The 20,893-nt window shown below is 41.6% G+C and overlaps 1 protein-coding gene across 1 annotated transcript; it reads right to left on the bottom strand.

The window, feature by feature from the left end:
- Window positions 1–290: 290 nt before the first annotated feature.
- TAF15 (TATA-box binding protein associated factor 15) lies at window positions 291–19,886 on the bottom strand. Its single transcript, XM_053961370.1, has 16 exons — window positions 19,776–19,886; window positions 16,237–16,273; window positions 15,356–15,404; window positions 15,081–15,171; window positions 14,885–15,002; window positions 12,084–12,367; window positions 11,140–11,254; window positions 5,680–5,714; window positions 5,055–5,087; window positions 4,402–4,511; window positions 3,738–3,867; window positions 2,379–2,468; window positions 1,298–1,382; window positions 1,128–1,213; window positions 930–1,032; window positions 291–655 (listed from the first exon to the last, which is right to left on the bottom strand). Exons 1-16 carry the CDS (start codon window positions 19,783–19,785, stop codon window positions 616–618), a joined length of 1,416 nt encoding a protein of 471 aa, XP_053817345.1. The 5' UTR covers window positions 19,786–19,886; the 3' UTR covers window positions 291–615.
- Window positions 19,887–20,893: the final 1,007 nt, after the last annotated feature.

Below are 20,893 nucleotides of genomic sequence, written 5' to 3'. Positions count from 1 at the left end.
CTGCTTCTGCCTGCTCCCCTCAGGGTGCAGGGCAACCAAAGCAGGTTTGCAAGCACCACAGGAGGGAAAAGGAAAGGAGCAGGAGACAAGTCTGCAAATCCAGGATAGAGGACATGGATAGCAAGGAGGCTCACTGACCTGCCTGCAGATTCTGTGAACACACAGAGCTCGGGTCAGAGCTGCAGTGCCATTCCAAACAAGTGCCTATTTACTCCTTAAGCCATCCCACAGGAACACTGGGAATATTGTAAGGAAATGCATGCAACTCAAGTAACTGTGAAACAGTACGATTTCACAAATAAAACAATCAGCATTTATTGTTGTATTACAAAACACTTCATATTTTGGCAATATTTTACAGTTTATCCTTTTCCTTCTTGGGGCCTGTTGAAAAGGTATGGGATGGGGGGAAGAAAAGAGGAGAATATGGAAATTAGGATTAAATTTCAATGTCTTGCTTTAAAAAAAAATCCTCCAAAACCACCCCAGTCCCTCCCACCAAAATAAAAATCTAGTTTCACTCAATTCCACTATCGAAAGAGGCCATGGGTGAAGCTGCAGGCAATTTCACTATCAAATGCATCGAGAAGACAAACAAAACATTCACAGTGGTCTTCAGTATGGTCTGTTGCGTTGATCATTTCTGAAATCATTTCTGTAGGGGAGAGAAAGGGTTCTAAGCAAGTAACAGATGAAGGAAATAACAAACAGTCCCTTCAGTCAAACATTTCTACAATGACGTCCGTGTGCTGATCTGTGTTTTTATAGAGCCTCACCCAGAAACATTCACACAACTCAGACTGAGCGGTTCTCTGGATGCTCCTGTCTGTAGTTAATATTTTCATGGCAGTTGTACTTACAAATAAACAACGCTTCTCCCACAGTCCCCATCAATCCCACAGCCAAGCAAGGACAAAGGCTCCTCTTACCTTCCTCCCATTTTGCCCCCATAGCCACCTCCCCGGTCCCCGCCTCGGCCGCCGCGCCCTCGATAGCCCCGCTCTCCTCCGTAGCCACCTCTACCACGGAAATCTGGGGAAAAACATGGAAATACATCAGTTTTTTCAGAAAGATGCAGATGATATGAACACTTGAAACATTTAAGAGGTGTAGCTGGTTTTGCACACCTCCTGGTGGACGTGAATCTTCTGGTCTGGGCTCCCCACACTGGTTGCAGGAATTCCTGCGAGCGAAGTTCATGTTGCCACAGGACCTGGAACACACAAGGATTCCCCAGACTGAGCTGTGATGGTGAAGCACACATGAAAATTCCCATCCCAATTAAAATGACACTTACGGGTTAGGACAAACCCAATCACCATTTTTGGGTTCCCCACTTCTACCCTGGAAGCCCCCACCTCTTCCATAGCCACCTCGTGAACCTGCAGACAAAATTATAATCAGAATAAAGTTCTGTGAACTGCACATGACAAACAGGTATCAAAGTTTGTCACTGCCTTCAGACCCCCAGTGACAGACAGACTTCTCAGATGGAAGAAGTATTTAATGCAAATATATTCCCACTATTTATTATAAATTCTTTTTCAGCAGTAAAGGGAAACCTGATCTGCTTGGGTAAATATAAATCCACTACATGCATTAATAAAATTTCAAAAAGACTTAACAAGGTATAAGATCAGTCACTTATGGCCAGACTTAGCTACAGAAGAAAAATTTAACAATAAAAGTCTGGATTAATCCCAGGATGCCTCTGACACAGGCAGAGGGACAACATTCTTGCTTTCTGCATCACAAAAATAAGAACTTTTATGCCAACAAGGTTCTTTTTCCATCAGCCTACAGAACTGCCTGATTTCAGAACCAGAATTTGACAGTCACTGCCCAAAGCATAATTACTGGAAAATGGTAATGAATACCCAGTGGATTACTGACAAAACTGTATAGGCAGAGAATCAGGGAGATTGATACAGCCTTGATTAAAGGAATCAGAAATCTAACTGCTGCTCCAAATCAGCAGCAGCTGAATTATGTACCCTGCTTAATCCCAGCTGGGAACAGAGTATCTCAAGGCTTTGCTGCAATAAGCAAATACTCACTGGGAATATTCTCCCCTGTATATGTGGGGCTGGCACAGCTCAACAACCCTCTTATACTTTCTCTTTAAAAGCAACGCTGAGACAAGATGTGGAGATCCAGTTCTAAAGGAAAGCATAAATTCTGTGTTGTACAGAAGAGATTACAGATTTCAGTTTACTTAACTGGGTTCAATCCTTATTACTCCCTTTCCTGGCAGAATCCCAAATGCTCATATATTTGATGGATCACTGCTTCAAAGTCAACTTCTCTTTAATAAATCAATCATAGTGAAAAGGTATTTAATTGTGCAAAACCAAGGACTCTACAGACTTTAATCTCACCTCGACGCCCACCACCTCCACCTCCTCTCATGAATTCAGGTCTTCTGGTTGCAAAAGAAACTTTGATAACATTGCCATTGAATTCTTTTCCTGTGGGAGAAGAGAAAGGATCAATGCAGCTCCCAACAACACAGCAGCAAGCCCAGCAGAGCAGAAGTCATTTGCAAACCTGGTCTGAACACAAAACTCTTGAGACACAGGGAAGCTGCAGTAAATCTCTTGGTTTTGAAAGCACTGGTCCAAAGGTGAGATGGAAACCCTGATCTACTTGCTAAACTCTCCACAAACCCACAGATATTTTAGTTTAAATGAGATCTGTAAGTTGCAACTTAAAGACGTAAGAATGTCTAAAAGATTTTTGGCCATGCTCATGAGGAAGTAGCTTGGATGTTTGAACTGTCTGTAATTCCACCAAGGCAACAAGGCTTTTGTACCACCCAATAGCCAGCCCAAAACCTAACTCCCAATGTATTTAAATAAAGTTCATGGTTTTCAGTGACTGGATTCTTCACGGATCCAATGTTTATCACACACAAACAGCACTGCACATGTGCCTAATATAGTCATATTTGCCTTACCCTCTTAAACAAAGTCAATTTGCATTTTATTAGCAAATACAAACATCAGACAAGCATGCCATGCCAATTTTTTAAAGCAGTATAATTTCCCAGAAGATGCAGAGAAACCTTTTGTTTCTACCCAGCATCACTAAAATTCTGTGAACACACAAGGTGGCAGGAAAAGGTACTTTTTACTTTTCCCTCATCCCCTTGAGTTTACTACTACAAGAGTGTCACTGTATTTTCTGCAGTCTGAGGAGTTTTACATCAATATATTTCTGGGATAAATCCATAATTTTAAACCCTTGTTTTTCACTGTGTCCATACAGAGCACTCAGCACAGGATTGCCAGAACCATTCCCAGACTCTAAGAATGCTTCCACACCACTAAAAATATCAACGCAAGACTGTAGGGAATCCCTCCAGCTGCTAACACAGATTACAGCTCTCTTGGTCTAAACAAGAAGTGACACAAACACCACCTCTCACACCTTGTGCATGGATGACTGAGGTACAGCAGGAAATCCTCAGTTTCACTGCACATTTTTGGTCTAAATCACTATCTGCTGTTTAATGAAATGAGAGAAATCCAACACACGTAAGAAACCATGAAATATAGGTCTTTGTTTAAGGAAAAAAAAAACAAACAACTATAACCCTAACCAAAAACAAAACCAAAAAACCCAAGCCAAAAGCTACATAAATAGCAGCATTGGCCCTCCAAAAAGGTAATCGATGTGCTTCTTCCACTGCCTGTTAGATTCAAGAATGGCCAAAGGAACAGGTAACTCTCACCCACCATCAAACCAGTCGATTGCTGCTTTAGCAGAAGGAGGGTCATCAAAAGATACTGTGGCTTCTCCCTTTGGCTTGCCAGTATCCTTGTCTGTGTACAGATTTATCATGGGTTTCCCAGTCTTTTTGTTGGTCTGAAAAGAAAGGTTGTACACTTGGCATAGCAGAAACAGTGGTGAAATTAGTTCAGAGCATAAACTGTAACACTAAGTATCTTTAGTGAGAATATTCTCCTGGAGCTGGCCTGCAAAAAAGAGGGATTTGACTGAAGGATACTGACTGGCCATTCTCCATGAAGTAATGATGGGCCCAGTTTTAACAAAAAAATGAGGTCAAGTGCACAAAATCCTAATTTAGAATTGCAGAACCAGGAGCAGCAGCCACAGAACAGAGGCACACGTGCTGCAGTACGAGGGTGGCACAATGGATAGAGTGTCAGGGCTATAAAGACTAAAGAAGAGACACAAAGCAATCTAAATGTCACTAGGAGAAAGGTGCTAGTGCTGCCAGCTTACAAATGAGCTGTCAGCGGGGAATTCAGATAAAATATTATCTACAACTGCTGGGGAGTCAGAGAGAACTCTGCCTTAAATGATACCAGTACATTTCCAGTACACCAGCTCCACCAGTTCCCTTCTTTCTGACCCATGATTTCTCATTTCACATACCTTTATGATACCAATCTGTTTGAAATAGTCTGCCACTTGATCTGTTGAAACATCCTCTCCGAGTCCTTGCACAAAGATGGTGTTGTTATCAGAGTTGTCAGACTCTGAATCTGTGGAAAATTAAGCTACATTTACCAAGTGTTTTTGTGGGAGCAACTGCAGCAGTATTTTGAGCTCAGCTCTGTGCTGCCCCAGTAGCAGACTCTTAAATCCCAGAGACATTTTGTGTGAAATAAAAGAGGAGCAGGGAGTTTAATTTTGAGGTTAACACCATCAACTGAGTACACTGGACAGCTGACCTGCCTTATACCCAACATTCATGCAGCTGTGCATCCCAACCCACCAGAGCAGCGTGTGTTTTAAATAACACAAGCTTAGCAGAAGTGTGATGGCAGTGAAAGCAGCTGCTTGCCTCAAGCACTTTCAGAATTCAAAAGGAAATTCTTACTTGCTGCATTAACATCCAAAAATTCACATGCACTTTAATTAAGTATATTTCTTTCAAGGAAGGCATGCTTTAGCTAGGCTTCTTTTGAGCCATGGGAATTGCAGCCACATCCATATTTCTAGACAAACATTTTAAAATGTTTGTCTAGAAAAAAGCAGTGACCTAAGAGCTACAATCCACTCCCACTCACTACTTGTTTCCTTACCAGCATCTGATCTTGGTCCATAATCCCTTTGACCTATGATATGGGTTTGACCAAAAAAAAAAAAAAAATAAAAAGAAAGAAAACAGACTATTTTTATCACAACACATCCAAGTGACTTTTTTAGCAACAAGAAAATATACAAAGAATGTATGCAATGCATCTAAGATCTAAGACATTCACCAGAGATTTAGAGAATATTTAGATTTAAACGTTCAACAGAAGGCGTCTGTAGGACGTTAACGTGTTCTTTAACTTGCAGCATGTGGCAGTTGCCACACTGATGCTGTGCTGGTGTTTGCTTGCAAATGCTGGTTGTCACATCACCAAGCAGTTTCCCACTTTTTTTCTACCTCTAGTACCTTTCTAAGAAGCATTTGTAACAAAAATTAAAAAAAGAAAAGAAAAAAAAATAATCCGGTGAACGTCACTGTTTCCACAAATTCTCTCATGCAATTTGACAAAGTAGAAATCCAGTTTATTGCTACAAGTTTGGCTATTAAAACTCGTGATCACACCAGCCTCACCAAAACTCTATAATGCTTCTATTAGATAGTAACAAGATATTGGTGGCTTTTAGATTTATAAAGAATTTCCACTGAAACATTTTTGGATACTCGGCACTTACCACCGTAATTTTTGAAGCCACCACGGTCACCACCACTGCAGAGGAAAAATTGAAGAAATGATTTCTTCCTTAAGTCTCTACGTGCTGAGCCCAAGGCTCAATCTACAGTTAACTGATGACAAGTTGAGAATTACTGTCTGGCAGCTAAAGCACCATGTCTACGTTCTCCTCACTACCCATTCATGTTCAGAGATTAAATTACAAAGAAAAAAATCTCTCAGGGTGCTGCACTGGAGAAGACAAGCCCTAAGGAGTATTTTAAACTAACCCATACACATGTGGTTGGTTCAATACCTTTTCCCATCCCATCAGCCAAAATAACAGCTATTCAAAACTGGGGTTTAAAACAAAAATGGTATTTTCATGAAGATTAATGTGGGCTTTAATTGTAGACATAATTGCTACTTTGGAATAATTAGTACTTTAGTACTTTCCTAGAAGTCAAAAGAGCTAAAATTAATCTCTATTGTTATGCATTCAATAATAGAGGGGGTAAATTAGCAGAATGAGCCATTCTCTGAGCAAGGGTCTGTGGGGACCTACTGTACTACAGCACTTGGCATTACAGAGAAGGTGTGTGTGTATGTGAGCTTCAAAAGCAGAGGCCGTGAAGTTTTATTTCATTCATTCTGAAACCTGTGGCACAAAATGTAGACCAAGTTAAGAGAATACACACATCAATTTTCAAAGGTTAGAAGGGGATTTAAAACAGGTTGTTATGCCTCCAATTATGTGCATGAAAATAAACCCTCACTCTTTTTTCACTGGAAAGGTTTGTACTGGAAGGATTTTTCACAATAGCATTTTTAATTGCATCCATGGTATGAACACAAGATAATCAATACTCAGAGCTGTCAGAAAAAAACCACTGGGTTTTTTAGAAAGTCAATAACCAAATGTCAGAAGGACTCTCTCATACTTCCATGTACAACTGTCTGCTTGTCCTCCTCGTCCTGAGGGACACAGCTGCCACCTCAAAATCAGGCAGGATCACTAATCCCAAGAGCTTTCTCTTTATAAAGGCAGTGTGAGCTCAAACCCTGCTGCAGAGAAATATCTCCAGCCTCTGGAGCTATTGTGCCTCTTCACCAAAGCACTTTGTGACTAGAAATCACTGCAGGTGTTAATTCCATCTGTCTGCTCACACATCAGTCCAAACAGGGCACACAGACACCCATCAAGAGGCAATGAAGTAAAATTAGGGAGTCATTCCTTTACAGCAAATGGAAAGCCATAAATGGAAGCTGCCAATACTTAACATTTATGAGAGGAAATCTGCCCAAAGTGAGGACCAAATAAAGTTTCAACAGGTTATTATCAAACCTGGATTAAGAGACACTCTTTGGAGGGTGACTGACATTCTGGGACAGTTTGGCACAACAGACAGTATCACTTTTACTGGGACTTTTCCTAAAATAAATTTTTGCTGCAGATTTTATTGCTGTTCCACAGAAGAAATCTGAATGCTAAATTGCAGTGTCATTTATTCATTAATTCACTTTGCTCATTAAAGATTTTGCATGCAGAATCAGGGCTGATCTTTACTTAAGGCTGTCTGTTTTCAAGGACTGATGATTAAAAACACAATGGTGATGATAAAATTTACTGTAAATACCTTTCTGCCACCTCCAATTCACTTCAGCTTAAAAAAGAAACTTCATTATGACACAACAATTTTTAGTAGGATGCCTGTTTTTGTGGGATTTTAACTCAGAAACAACAACAGTAAATAATATCAAACATTTAAATGTTATGAAAATTTTCTAACCCCAGATTATGGTCCCAGCTCATCAGGACAGCAATATCCAGAACAAATATATTTTCTGATGTGGAAGTGTAAAGCAGTTAGAAAACCCCAACAATTAAAAAATGTACACAAAGTAAGTTTGTGTCAACACATCTGGGATTTTGCTGGAAGTGAGGGTTTTGTAGGATGCTGGGGTGAAAATGTGTGCACCATAATCCTGAACAGTAGGAGTTGAATATACAAAATGTAACAGTCCAATGCCGTAATTCTGTGAAACAGCAGTTCTGCACTCTGCACTAACGAGTGTCACCAATAATTTTAATTAGTTTTTTAATTAATGTCTACAGAAATACATTTTTGCCCAAGTATGCCTCAGCATGTTGTCTTCTGCTTAGTCACACATGACCAACCCAACAAAAATCTGGAACAATCTACTGATAGACACCTTTGACAATGGATTCATGCTTTCCTACATTTTTATGTGGCATTTGATATGTGATATATAAAGCTGCAGTTTGTTACCTTCCTGCAATTGCTGCTCAAAACTAGCCAAGATTCCCTGGATCAGGCAGATATCCTGCAGCAAGTCAAACACAGAAATTGCAAGCAGCTGATGCTACAGTCTCAGATTTGCCCCTCATTGAGACCCAAAATTCAACCTCATCAACTGGATTAGTTCCCACATTATTGGCAGAAAACATGTGGAAAATACAACTGCAGCATTTCACAGCCCACTGCTTTACCAGGCCTGCCCACAGACCTCAGAGATGGGTGACCAGATGGATTTTGGAGTCTTAATATCCTGTGTTAGAAACATGAACAGGCAGTTAAAATTCAGCAGTGCCACTAAGTAAGATAATAAATAAGAGGCTGAACTGCAGGCAGCCAGAAAATGACAAGGCACCACTCGGTGTGTGAACTTGCTGCTATGAAAGAGAAGTCCTCAGTTGCTCTTTTCTCCCATATTCAATCATAGATTTATCATCCCCTACTAGACTGTAACTGGGCTTCATCTGGATATTGCTTAATCCAGCTGGGAACATCTCCTTAAATTAAAGTACAGGTAATATGGGGAGCTCAACATACAAGAAATGCAGTTTTATAAATATCAGATACTGGCAGAAGCAGCACTTAGAATTCAGGGACCAAATTTCAGCCTGCAACGTGTATCTGTCTCACCAAGTGTGTCCCAACACCTAAAAGTGTATTTTACAAACAAGAAAGGAATATTTAGTGCACCAACAGTCACTGACAGATGGGGTTTTTCCCTTGCTTATATTTATTGCCTCTCTTCACATTTTTCCAAAGTATCCATAATTATGGCTAAGCTCAAGCATATCTGTTACAAGTCAAAATATTAATGCTGAACACAAACCACACTGGTAAAACACATCTGTACTATGCTGCAGTTTCTTTATATCACACAAATTCCCACTGATAAATTAAGCTGCATAGGTAGCTTGTGTTTATAGTAGATCACCATAAATCTGCACAAGAGAGAAAAAAATAACCTATGCTGAGCAAAATCAGGATTTCTATGACAAATCCTTTCTGAACTGCATCTCTGTGGTTCCCCCCAGCCCAGTCTGTGTGAGCAGAGCCAAAAGCAAAGCTCTCCTCACCTGCTTTGTTTGCTCCTGTGTTTCCCACTTACAGCCTTAACCAAAACAATTCAGTCCCACAGCCACAGTAACAATCCATTCCTTGGATTTCAGATGAGGACTCTAAAAAGCTTGGGTGAGTATCCTAAAGTAAAACTCTGCAAAGGACCCCTACCCTAAAACCCCACATTTTCACAGGACTAAACATGATTTCTTACCTTATTACAAGTTATTTTCCCCTTCATTACAGAGTTTGTTATTGAATTTAACCTTTTAGACTTCTCTAATAAGCATGTCTGGTAAAATACGTATGTCAGAAGGAGAATCCTCTGTCACAATTATGCAAAAAGACTGAATAGAGATATATGACAGTGTAAATCCAGAAAATTTCCACAAAAATTACCATTAAAGCCAACATCACTTAACAGAAGCAGACAGAATTCTTAATAAATGCCTTCCCACTGCCCTGAATTTTCCTCAACTTCTTCATTCACTTTCCCTCTTTCCCTTCTTTTGGCTTCCCAGTTCAGTGAAGTTCCATGATCTACATGGATGCGTCAGTAAAAGTTTCCTTACATTTTGGAAAAATATGGCAAGAGGCTTTATTTTCACAGACATTAATACATTTGACTTTATCTTGCAAAGACCCAAGTTTGTTTCAAAGTGACAAACTCTATCAGCAGTGTTTTTTTTTGAAGCTCACATTCATTGCTATTATTGGAATGGGCTAAGCTATGGAATTTTTTTTAATAGAAGTTTTTTTATCACAGCAATATGGAAAGTCCTCATCCACAAAGAAAATCTAATTAAAAAAAAGTTAACTTAGATTAAAATTAAAATTAACTTAGAAATTATTTTGTTTGTTATTTTCATTTTATGTGAGGTACTATATATTACAAAATTAGTTTTTCTATATTTATGCTTATTTATAGTATATAAATTTGTGCTTATTATAAAAAATACTACAGAAAAATATACATTCAGTTTATATTATATAAAACCCCAGCAAACACAAAATAACATTAATGTGATTTTCTAATTGTGCTATCACACCTAATTGGAAGAGGTAAGATCCTCCTACATCATTATAAACAAGTGATTAAATACAATTTAGGAGCATCTCAGAAGCAGACAGATTTTAAATATGATTTAAAAATAAGTACCTTTAAAAGTAACCAAGTAGTGGATTATTTTATTTAAATCAGATCAGTTCCAACAGAAAACACTGCATAATTATAGAGTTTTTCATCTGGAGTTTAGGAATAACCCAGAGCTGTGCAGCCTTTTGTAGGGTAAGTGGTGCTGACAAGCAACACCTCAAAGCTCTCTGGAAGCTTCAACATTCCTGCCCTGCATCAGTGAGCCCTCTGCACCTCCAACCACCCAGAGGGACACAAAGGGGAGCCAGTTGTGTGAGCTATTAATAAATAATATGTCATATGTTTAATTCAGTAGGCTTTAAAGCCAAAGTCCCAGTTGCAGACCTTGGCATGAGATCATCTGCAAGCACAGAATTAAATATGTGCATAAATTTTCTTGACAGTACAGGGCCTAAGGCAATGGGGAAAGGGGTGACAGCATTATTAGTATTTCAGATTGCCCAAAATAAACGTGTTCAGACTGAGAAATAAATCAATAATAAAAGATGTGTATTTTAATAGAAGTTTAAAACTGATAAAAAAAACAAACAAAGAACAAGTAATGTTACTACTAAATTATTCAAGGCCAAAATACTTGCCTGGTAAAACATGAGCTACCCTAGGTATGAATTTCATACATTTTCCTCAATCACTGGCTGCTGGTTTTCTTGTCATTGAAAACAAGCAATGGGCTGGGGCAGTTTTTTGTATTGCAACTCATGCAAATAAAATGCAGCTGTGTGTCAGAATAATCAAATGCCTGGTCTCAATCTATGTGAATTTAAAAGCTGGTCCCCTAGGCAAAATCCATTTCTGTACAGTGCAGAAAGGTTTAATTTTAGAAACCTTCCAGTTTTGGAAATCTAAACCTGAACCACCTTAGGAATAGACATATAATAACAAAAAATGAAAACCAGCTAAATAATAGGAAACAAGGGTAAGGAGCTGCAGGCACTGGAATGAGATCACTTACCCATATCCAGACATATGACCTCTTCCATCCATGTCATATCCCCCTCTACCTCCTCCCTGTGACCCGCCATATCCTCTATTATCTTCTCCATACCTGCTCTTTTCACGGCGATCATCTGGGAGAATGAGTCAAACCAAACAGAGTCAATTGTAGTGCAAACTGCAGCACAGTGAAAATTCACAGCCTGGAATTCCCACCTCCTCTTCATTAACTCTGCCATTTACATCTGAGATGTATCAATTCCTAAATCTCCCTGACATTCTCTGTGCCAAAAAGAAAAAAAAAAAAAAAAAAACAAACCAAACTTTGCTCCATTATCTCCCTTGGCTTCCAGGGCCACTGAGTATATCAAAATGTAAAAACCACTCTGTAATTACACTCCACTTTCCAAACAATGAACACATATTGTCTAAAATATACTTTCCATTTGACTTCCATGCAGTCCTCCCAGTTTGCAAAAGACATCACTGAAGACAGAACAAGGATAAATAGAGTGGGTTGTGCTGCTGGTGTGAAGTTAATGCAAAAAACGGCTTCATCTTAAACTTCTCCTTCTATCTCACAATTCACCTACACAGCGTAAAGCTGGAATGTGAAGTGCAGAAGCTCTTCATGACTGATCAAGACATGTCACCCTCGTGCAGGAAGAGGGTTCAAAATAGCCAGGGGAAAAAGTCCATCTAGAATTTGCAGAACTCAGGGACAGAGTCTCTGCAAGGCTGTTCTAACATACCTAAATGCAACCATTTTGGGGTCTCAAGAGATTTTAATCTCCCTGTAATATTCTCAAAATCTTAACAAATAAAACATCCCCCATGAACATCAGCATGGAAAAGAATTTAACTAATCATCAAATCAACTGCTTGCAGAAGGAAATCCAACCATTTCACAGAGCTTCTGCTCAATTTTATTAGCCAATACTGAAATCAAGCTGTCAATTTTACCTTGGCTGTTGTGGCTATAGCTTCCCTTCTGAGACTGGTAGGATTGCTGGGAGTGGCCATATGAGCTTTGGTGCTGGTTATAGCCTGACTTTTGGTCATAAGAGCTCTGGTGGCCATAGCCCGACTGCTGGTCATAGGAGCCCTGGTGGCCATAGCCCGACTGCTGGTCATAGGAGCTTGACTGCTGGTCATAAGAGTCTTGGTTTTGTCCATAGCTTGAGTGCTGGTCATAAGAGCTTTGGTGCTGACCATAGTTTGACTTTTGTTCATAAGAGCCTCTTCCACTTAAAACAAACAGAATTTGAATTAATAGCTAAATGTTCACAGAATAGAGAGCAAAATAACGGCTGAAAATTCATGACATTGTTAAAATTTCCTAATTGCAGTTACCTCATTACATAACTTAGGAGCATCACTCCTCTCACATGTCCCAGTCCAACACTTGCTTTCCCCTCTCTCCCCAGTACCATCAATGGCTGATGGAGAGCCTGTGACCTGCTCAACACCAAATCCTTCCCCTGCACCTGCAGGGCAGAGCCTCAGTGCTCATGTTGTATAGTGCAGCTGAGACTTGCTGCCTAAAAGACCCCAAAATTTTGCTTTCACTGAATTGCAACCTCTCTTCTTCTGGGCATTCTACAATTTATCAAGAATTTTTGTTCTGGTGGCCTGTAACATACCTGTGGTTCTTCTCACTTCAGTGCCATCTACACTATCCCAGCAGCCCTCATCAGAAATACTGGCCAGTATCACATCCAGGATACTCCAACACAGTGCAGCTCTACATTCCAAGAGGGAGTCATAAATCTCCTCTAAGATTAAGATTAATAACTTTGAAGCAACCACAAGGGAATCTCACCTACACCACACTTGCCTAAGCTACTTCAGCATCTGAAGTAGAAACTAAAGTATTTTGAAAATCTAGATATATGAGACAATAGTTCTCTTAGCCTTTTATGGCAAGGCATAATATAGATTTATGAGAACTAAATTGCATACAGGGAACACTGGCTGTTACTCATTCCTATGTTTCCTCACAGGTAGTTAGTTGTGCCTTAGCTATCTTATTTTTTTCAGTAACTGAAAAGAATCTCTGACCTCTGCCATTCTTTCTTCCCTTCCCCCTTCCTGCTTCCACCCTTTTTTGAAGGATGAGGCACTAGATCTGCCACTCTGCAGTCTTTGACAATTCTACTTGCTACTCAAAGTATCTCAGAAAAAGGAAAAAACATTCAAGAGCCTCCAGGAAGTTTCTACCAGATTTTCAAAGCACTTTCAGAAGTAGTGTGTTTGGTCTAACCAATCCCAAAATATCCCATCAGTGTAAATACCATTTAATCTGCTCTCTCCCACTTCTAGCCTAGATCTCAGCTTTAACCTTGCTAATCCCAGTGGCAAACAGCTTGTGAAGATTTTTGTTATTATCTTCACTTCAAAAAAGTCAGCTCTGCTTTAGCCTTTGCACCTTTACCAACAAAGGAAGCATTGTTGAAAGCATCCACTGTTTACTGTCTTCCCTTCCCTCCCCTAGGATGTGACAGCTACAGTTTTGTGGCCACCCTCTTCAAAGCTGCTACCATTTAATGTCTCAGTTTCTCCATATTTGTTACAACCCTACATTGAGAAGCTTCCCTTCAAGGTCTTTTCTTCATTTTCTACATCACAAACAACTTCTTGGAGAACCTATGTGCTGTATTTTTATTCTACTGGACATCTACAATGTTAAAAACTACATTATTACTTCTGTACAGCTCAAATACTCAGAAAACACAGCAAAACAAAACTTAACTGTGCACCTGCCTTTGTTATGGAAGCAAAAATGACATCTGAGTGAAAGCTCCTATTGCTGGCAGATTAAGATTTTTTTTTTTAATATTAAAATGTTTTACAGTAAGAACTACAAAACCAGAAACCAAGTAGAGGTTTTATCACCTTGCAAAAAATACAGAATCATTTGGACCTTGGACACAAGAACGAGGTTTAGTACTCAACAGAGTATTTCAAAGAGGTCACATGATCCTCAGTAAAGCTCTAACACAAGCAGTGACCTCGGGTGGAGGCACAAAGCCTGTAAAGCACAGTGGAGGTATTCTAACATTAAGTGGCCTTTTAAGTCATTAAAGGCAAGTTAGGTTGTATTTTCCAACATACTTTCAAAGCTGTATCATTAATCCTCCTGAAATTGAATCCAATACAACATCACAAGTAAAATACATTTGCAATAGCACGGAGTGCAGCATGCATGGGCACATTTAATTTCCTGATGAGGATATAAACCCACCATGTTCTGAGAACTCTACTTAGTTGGAAAACCAAAATATATTTCTTACATGACATTTCTGAATCCTTTCTCTTTCAAGAAAAGGCATTCTGAGCCAGATAAGCAGTCTGCAATCTGAGAGCAGCTGAGAGTTCCCTTGCTAAGAGCTTATTTGAAGCTAATAAAAGAGCACTGTAAGTTTATACAAAAGAATGTGATTGGGAGGGATTTGATAGGCCTTTCTCCCAATCAAAACACTCTGCCAAGTCCATTCTTCATTGTAGCCACAACCCAAAGGCTTTCTAAAGTGTTATGTCCCCATACAGCTTGACTTCAAAACAACTACATCCATCCTTCTCACATAAAGAAATATTCTTCCTGTATCTCCTTTCAGACATTAAACATGTTTCAAGGATGTGGATCTTCAAACATTTGTCTTTTTCTCAGCAATGTTAGCAAGAAATATGTTATAGCTCTAGTTAAGAATGTACAACTACTAGACAATACTTTAAATAGATACTGGTAAACTCTGCTTCCTTACCCTCGGGATGACCCTTTCTGCTGCCCCTGGCTGCCATAGGACTGCTGGTTGTAGGAGCTCTGATTCTGATTTTCATAATTAGATTCATCATCATATCCCTGGGAATCTTGTCCATAACCTGGAAAGCGAGGAAGAAAATTTTTAGTCAATATTCACCTTTTAAATCCTGCCAATGAATGTAACAAGCTAGCCAAACCTGATTGATTTTGTCCATAGTTCCCATGATAGCTTCCATAGTTCTGTCCATAGGAGGAATTGTCTCCACTCTGCCCATAACCAGAATATCCCTGTAATTTCAAGAATGTGTTCAAGTAAGTGTAACTTCCACAGCAGTAAATTACAGTTTTCCTTGGCTAGACACAACTGCAAACATCAAGCACAGCTGAGACTGGAATTCTTCCTGGCCCATGAACAATTACTTTCACTCAAGGAACATCTGCTTTGAAAGCCACAATGTTTTTTTCAACATACCTGTCCTTGTCCATAATTCTGACTGCTCTGATTGCCATAGGATGAGTAGCTGGAAGAGAAAAATGCATTTAGGAAATGCTTAGAGTACCCTCCACACAAGCTGGAAAGTAAAGTTATTTTTGGTGTCTCTAAGTTTCTCTTCATTCCAAAATAGGTGTTTAATCCAAGCACTGCAGTTCCAGGCATATTAATACTGCATCAATGAATTAATGGTTGACTGTCAGAAGCCAGAAGAGCTTATTTTAATTTCTGCTGTATTTCAAATATAAATTTTAAGGACATAAAAGCTGGGTTTGCTGTAATTTTATATTATACTTACTCATCATTCTGCCACTTTAAGCCTTCATGAACTGACAGAAGCAGCATGTGCTGAAGCTCATCATACTGAGATACAAACCCAAACTCAGGCAGTGCTACAAGCACAAAACCTCATGATCTTCATTAGCACAGGCAGCATTAGCCATGATTTTTATACTTCCATAAAAACACTTGTCTCACTGATTAAAACATGCCCTGCAGCCTTGGGCCATATAATAAATATCATAAGCTTTGGCTTTCTTACTGAACAGCTTAAGGCAATCACATGAAAAGTATTTCTCTATATTAATGTAATTTCAAAAGTTCTTACTATTACAAGATGTCATTCCAATTTACATCCATTGACATTACATGACTATTGTCTTCTTTTCAGAATACAGACTGATTTCTCTTTGTTTTACAAGACATCCTGAGAAAGGCCCAGGTGCAAGCTTTCTGCATCCTTAATTCCAAAAACCTATCAATACTCTATCCTGAACAATCAGTCATCATGCTGGGAATATTAAATGGTCTTTTCATTTGCAGATGTAATTGCTAACAGCAAAACAAAAATCCTCACATACCTCTGCTGGCCCCCAGACTGACTGTAACTTCCAGAATCTAGAAAAATAAATAAGTCATATTGAGAATTTCCAATGAACATTTTAGTCTCTACTTACTAGAGGAGAAAATCTGGGTAGAGGGAGAAAGGTTCAAGTCTACTGGATATTACAACTACTATCCCTGCAGAATGAAGCTTCCTCTTCATTAACAAAAGTGAAAATATGAAGACTGGAATGACAGCAGCACAGGGTGTGGGGGACACAACACACTTTTGAAGGATCTGAATTCTGTTTTCAAGGAGTCTTTTCAAATATCCAGAACTGTACAACCCCTCTAGTGGCTATAGAGTACAGTGCCATCATCAATGAGCAGAATGCAGCAGCTTAATTAATCCAAGCTAAGTAGGTCAGTGCAGCTGAACCCCTTTTTGGGATGCTCTAAGAAAGCTCTGCCGAGCTAAAGGGCACAAACAGAGGCAGAATGGGAGATGAAAAATCAGCGATGGAGGAGCCACGACACTTCCCTTTGCTCATACTGCAGGAGGAAAAACCCAGCTGAGAGCTCAGCAGCACGTGACAGATGCAGCACACAGAACACACACACACGACTCCATCAGCCCCACATCCATCCCAACCCCAGCTCTGCACAGGTTCCTCACATCCCACTCTGCTCCCTGCCCTTCCAGCCTCTGTACTGCTCAGCCTCCATCCATCTCACTTCCTAGGCAGGAGTGAAATCTGCTTGGAATTCCCACCTTCTTGTGAAAACCCAAACATTCTGGATAAGCCCTGCAATTTTTCTCTTCCAATCACTTCAGGAATTTATATAAATATGCATGTGCCATGGTCTAATAAAATCTATCAGGAACATCTCATCCCCAATTTCACCCTTCCCCCCACATTCTCTCTCCAGCCTCTATCCCCAGAAGCACCTAAAACGCTGACACTGAGAATTAATTACAAGGCAGGGTAAATGTCATAAACGACTGTGACCATTTTCCAATCAAAACACTCATCAGATTGCTGAATCTGCTCATTATACCTCCCTCAGCAGGTTATAAATCCAATCCTGCCAGTGGTTACACAGACACTTAACCAGAGCTTTGATGAGGGCATCACCTGAGGTGATGGATGTGACACGAGGGGGCATCACCCGAGATATTCGGACACCAAGCAGCATTAATGGTGACGTATCTCCTCAAGGCAACACAAAGTATCAAATTTCACATTCTGTAACAGAAATATTTACCAAACGCTAACACGGGATGAAAGGAGGTTAAATTTCACACGTCCTATAAAGCAGTTTCACTTAGACGTGAATTTCTCCTCCTTTTGCACTGCTACACAAATATTTCATTGCTTTTTCATATTGTAAAGCAATTAAAAACCCGAGGTAGAGGTGAAATTCAAGCGTTTTTTAAACGGGTAAGGTAAAATTTTTACAGTTTCCATTTAAATGATCACAAAGATTACTATTCACATTGTGAAACACGGTTGTGGTTTAATTCTAACATTTATATGCCATTAATGCTGCTAATTAAAGAATATTAGTGGTTGTATCAGAAAATTCTTGAGTAAGGATGTAACTAGCTATAAATTTAAGAACTGCACTTAATCTTCTTAGCTTCTCCTTAACAAACTTCCACCAAACCACAACATTTTGGAAAAAAAATTGAAAGCAACCAGATAAGGAGCCTGTAAAATATGAGAACATGCAATCAGAGGAATTTCCTTTATTTATATATTTTTCTACATCCTCTGCTGGACCTCTTACAGACTTCTGAACAATTTCTTTTTGTGGGCTCAATGGGGACAAGAATCTGTAAGGATTTTTGGAAATAACAGTTTATTCAGGAAATTCCTACTGACTTTTTTTTTTTCTTTGAATGTTTAAAAAGGTCATGGAAAGACTTCCTGTTAACGAAGTGGGACATAGCAGCCTAATCACCTTGCACTGCTCAGGGGGTTTATTCCTCTCAAGATAGAACAATCTGCTGTGTACATTTGAAAACTGAGATTTTCTTATTAAGTAATTCATATAAAGAAACAGCAGTGCCTCTCAGTATCCTCCAAAGAAAAAGAACCTCATGTTTGAACATCACTAAAAACAGAGGAGACACACAGGTGCTTGACTGGTCAGTAGCTGACAGGGTAAAAGTGGATGTAATTTACTGCCATGCTTTACTCATTTAGTAGAAAAATTCCTCATTTGGACTCACTTTAGTACCTTTGGACACATTTGCTTTTCCAGGTTCATAACTGCTCCTTGAATGAAAGGATTGCTGCACCTTGCTTTGTTTGTATTGTCTATCACTCACACGCAGCACGAGACAACGCCAAAATGGCTCGAGCACAACAAAACATGGCTCGCTCCACAAAGCGCGGCCAGCCTTGGAATTCCTCCTCCCACCGGTAGATCCACACCTAGCCAAGGCTTCACTGCCGGGGGAGCAACCATCCACACCTCAAAGGGGATGAAGAAACAGCACATTGCGCTTGGAGAGGCCCCAGGAGAAGCTGGGCTGTGTCAGCTCAGCCGGGAGAGCAGATCCTGCTTCCCTGCTCAACTGAAGCCCCGCTGGAAAACAAGCCCAGGCAGGGCGGTTTTAAGCCAGGGCAGGGGGTGTGAGCCCCCCCACTTCACTGTGTGAAGAGCAGAGTGCAGAGCAGAGGCAGCACATACCAGCACACAAAGGCGTGGGGAGGGCATTGCCCGTGCCAAAGAAGGGGAGGGGGTGCCTGCATTCCATGGGGGGTGCTGATCCAAAGGGGGAGCACACAAAGCATGGTAGAGAGAGGGGCACGACCCAAAGGTGATCCCCATCTCACACCGGGATGGGGGTGGGGGGGAACCACGAGCCAAAGTCGGGGTCCACAGAGGGGAAGGGCTGTGACCCAGAAGGGGGGGAGCTTCCATCTCACACCGGAGGGGAGAGTACACAACCCAAAAGTGGGGGACATGAACCAAAATGGGGCTCACACCCCAAACACGGAGGGTACACGACCCAAGGCGGGAGGTCTCCACTGGGAAGTATGAACCAAAATGGGGTCCACACTCGCTCTGGGGGCCTGTGGCACAGCCTAAAGGGGACGCTCACACGTGCGGTGGGGGTTCTAGACCCCAAAAGGAGGGGTGCACGCCACGCATCACCCGAGCACAAGACCCCAAAGGGCCCCTGCCCCCACGGCCCCCCCCCCCATTGCGACACGGGTGGGGGGTGCGCCCGCCAGGCCACGCCCCCGAGCCTAAAGGGGCGTGACCCAAGCGGCTCGCGCACCGGGGCTCCCCCGGGAGGGGGCGTGGCCTCGGCCGAGGGGGGCGTGCCCACGGGGGCCACCGGCGGGGGCGTGGCTCCCCTCCCCCTCACCGAGAGCAGGGGTGGGGGGGGGGCGTGAGGGAAAAAGCGGGCGCGTCCCCCGCAACATGGCCGCGGCCTTTCCCACATGCGCCACATGGCGCTCGCTCCGCCCGCCCTCCCGCGCCCCACCGCGCCCGCGCTCGTTGGCGGGAAGCGGAGCCGCCGCTGCCCGCTGAGCCCGGCGGGGCTGGCGGCACCTACCCGAAGCCATGGCGGCGGCGCTGAGGGGCGGAGGGAGCGGAAGGAGCGCAGGGACCGACCCGCCCGCCGCGCCGGCCGCGCGCACACTGAGACACCCGCAGCTCGCGCGGACTGCGGGGCCGGGCGGCCAATCAGAGCTCGCGGCGCCTACCACTCGCTGGGGAAGCGGGGGGGGGAGGGGAGGTGAGCCGGGCCGTGCCAAGGTACAGCGGGCGGAGGGGGGGGTTGTACCGAGGGGAGAGGGTGCGAGGCTGTGCGGGCACAGCGGGGATGGCGTCAAAGATTAAATTAATTTAATTAATAAACGCGCAGGGCATGGCAGGCGTGCGCAGAGGGAAATGGAGGGGTCTGCACGCCCGGCTTTCCGCAGCAGCAGCCCCCCTGTTTCCCTCAGTACCCCACTTGTGCATCACTGTTTGTAGCGGATGCTAAATGGGGTTAGAGAAAACATCCAAAATCTGGGTCCCACAGGAAAAATAAGAAAGGTTTGCCAGCGTTTCTGAGTATGCTAAAAAGCCAAATATCAACTTGGAGAATGGTTTGCCAAAGAAAGGGACGGGTCATGATCCTGGGAGCCACTTCTGTGAAACCTGAGGGTTTGCTTCAGAGAGAAAGAGTGATGAAATGAGAAGACAGCAAAAGTGACGTTGCTTATTTAATCTGATTATTTTTAGAAGTTGTATTTCTTGTTTCACATCAAACTGCCTTCTTGTAGGAGTTGGTAAGTTAACAGTTGGACCTTTCTGTCTAGGGACAGTCTGCACATGCATCCAGAGAACAGTGAGGTTTTATCCTCACTTTTTTTACCAGGTTTTACCCTGGTAAATAGGTTCATAACTGCTCCTTGAATGAAAGGATTCCTGCAGGAATACCAGGTTTTACCCTGGTAAAAAAAAACATTTTTTTTAATGGTTAAGGCAGTGAGGAGCTCTCTCTGATTTCAGCTGAATGGTTTGAGCAGATTTACAGAGGAATTGGGCTGTTTCTTTCCCCCCTGGGCGTAGCAGCAGGAGGCAAATCCCACTGCCACAGCCGAAAATAAGTTTCTGCAAAACAAGCAGTGACTGGAATGATTAATTAAAGGAAAAAAAAAGAAAAAAAAAAAAAAAAAAAAAAAA

Source organism: Vidua chalybeata, chromosome 20 (genome assembly GCF_026979565.1).
Source record: "Vidua chalybeata isolate OUT-0048 chromosome 20, bVidCha1 merged haplotype, whole genome shotgun sequence".
NCBI lineage: Eukaryota > Metazoa > Chordata > Aves > Passeriformes > Viduidae > Vidua > Vidua chalybeata.
Note: the sequence above shows the minus strand (reverse complement) of the source record. Positions and strands in the feature narration are given on the sequence as shown.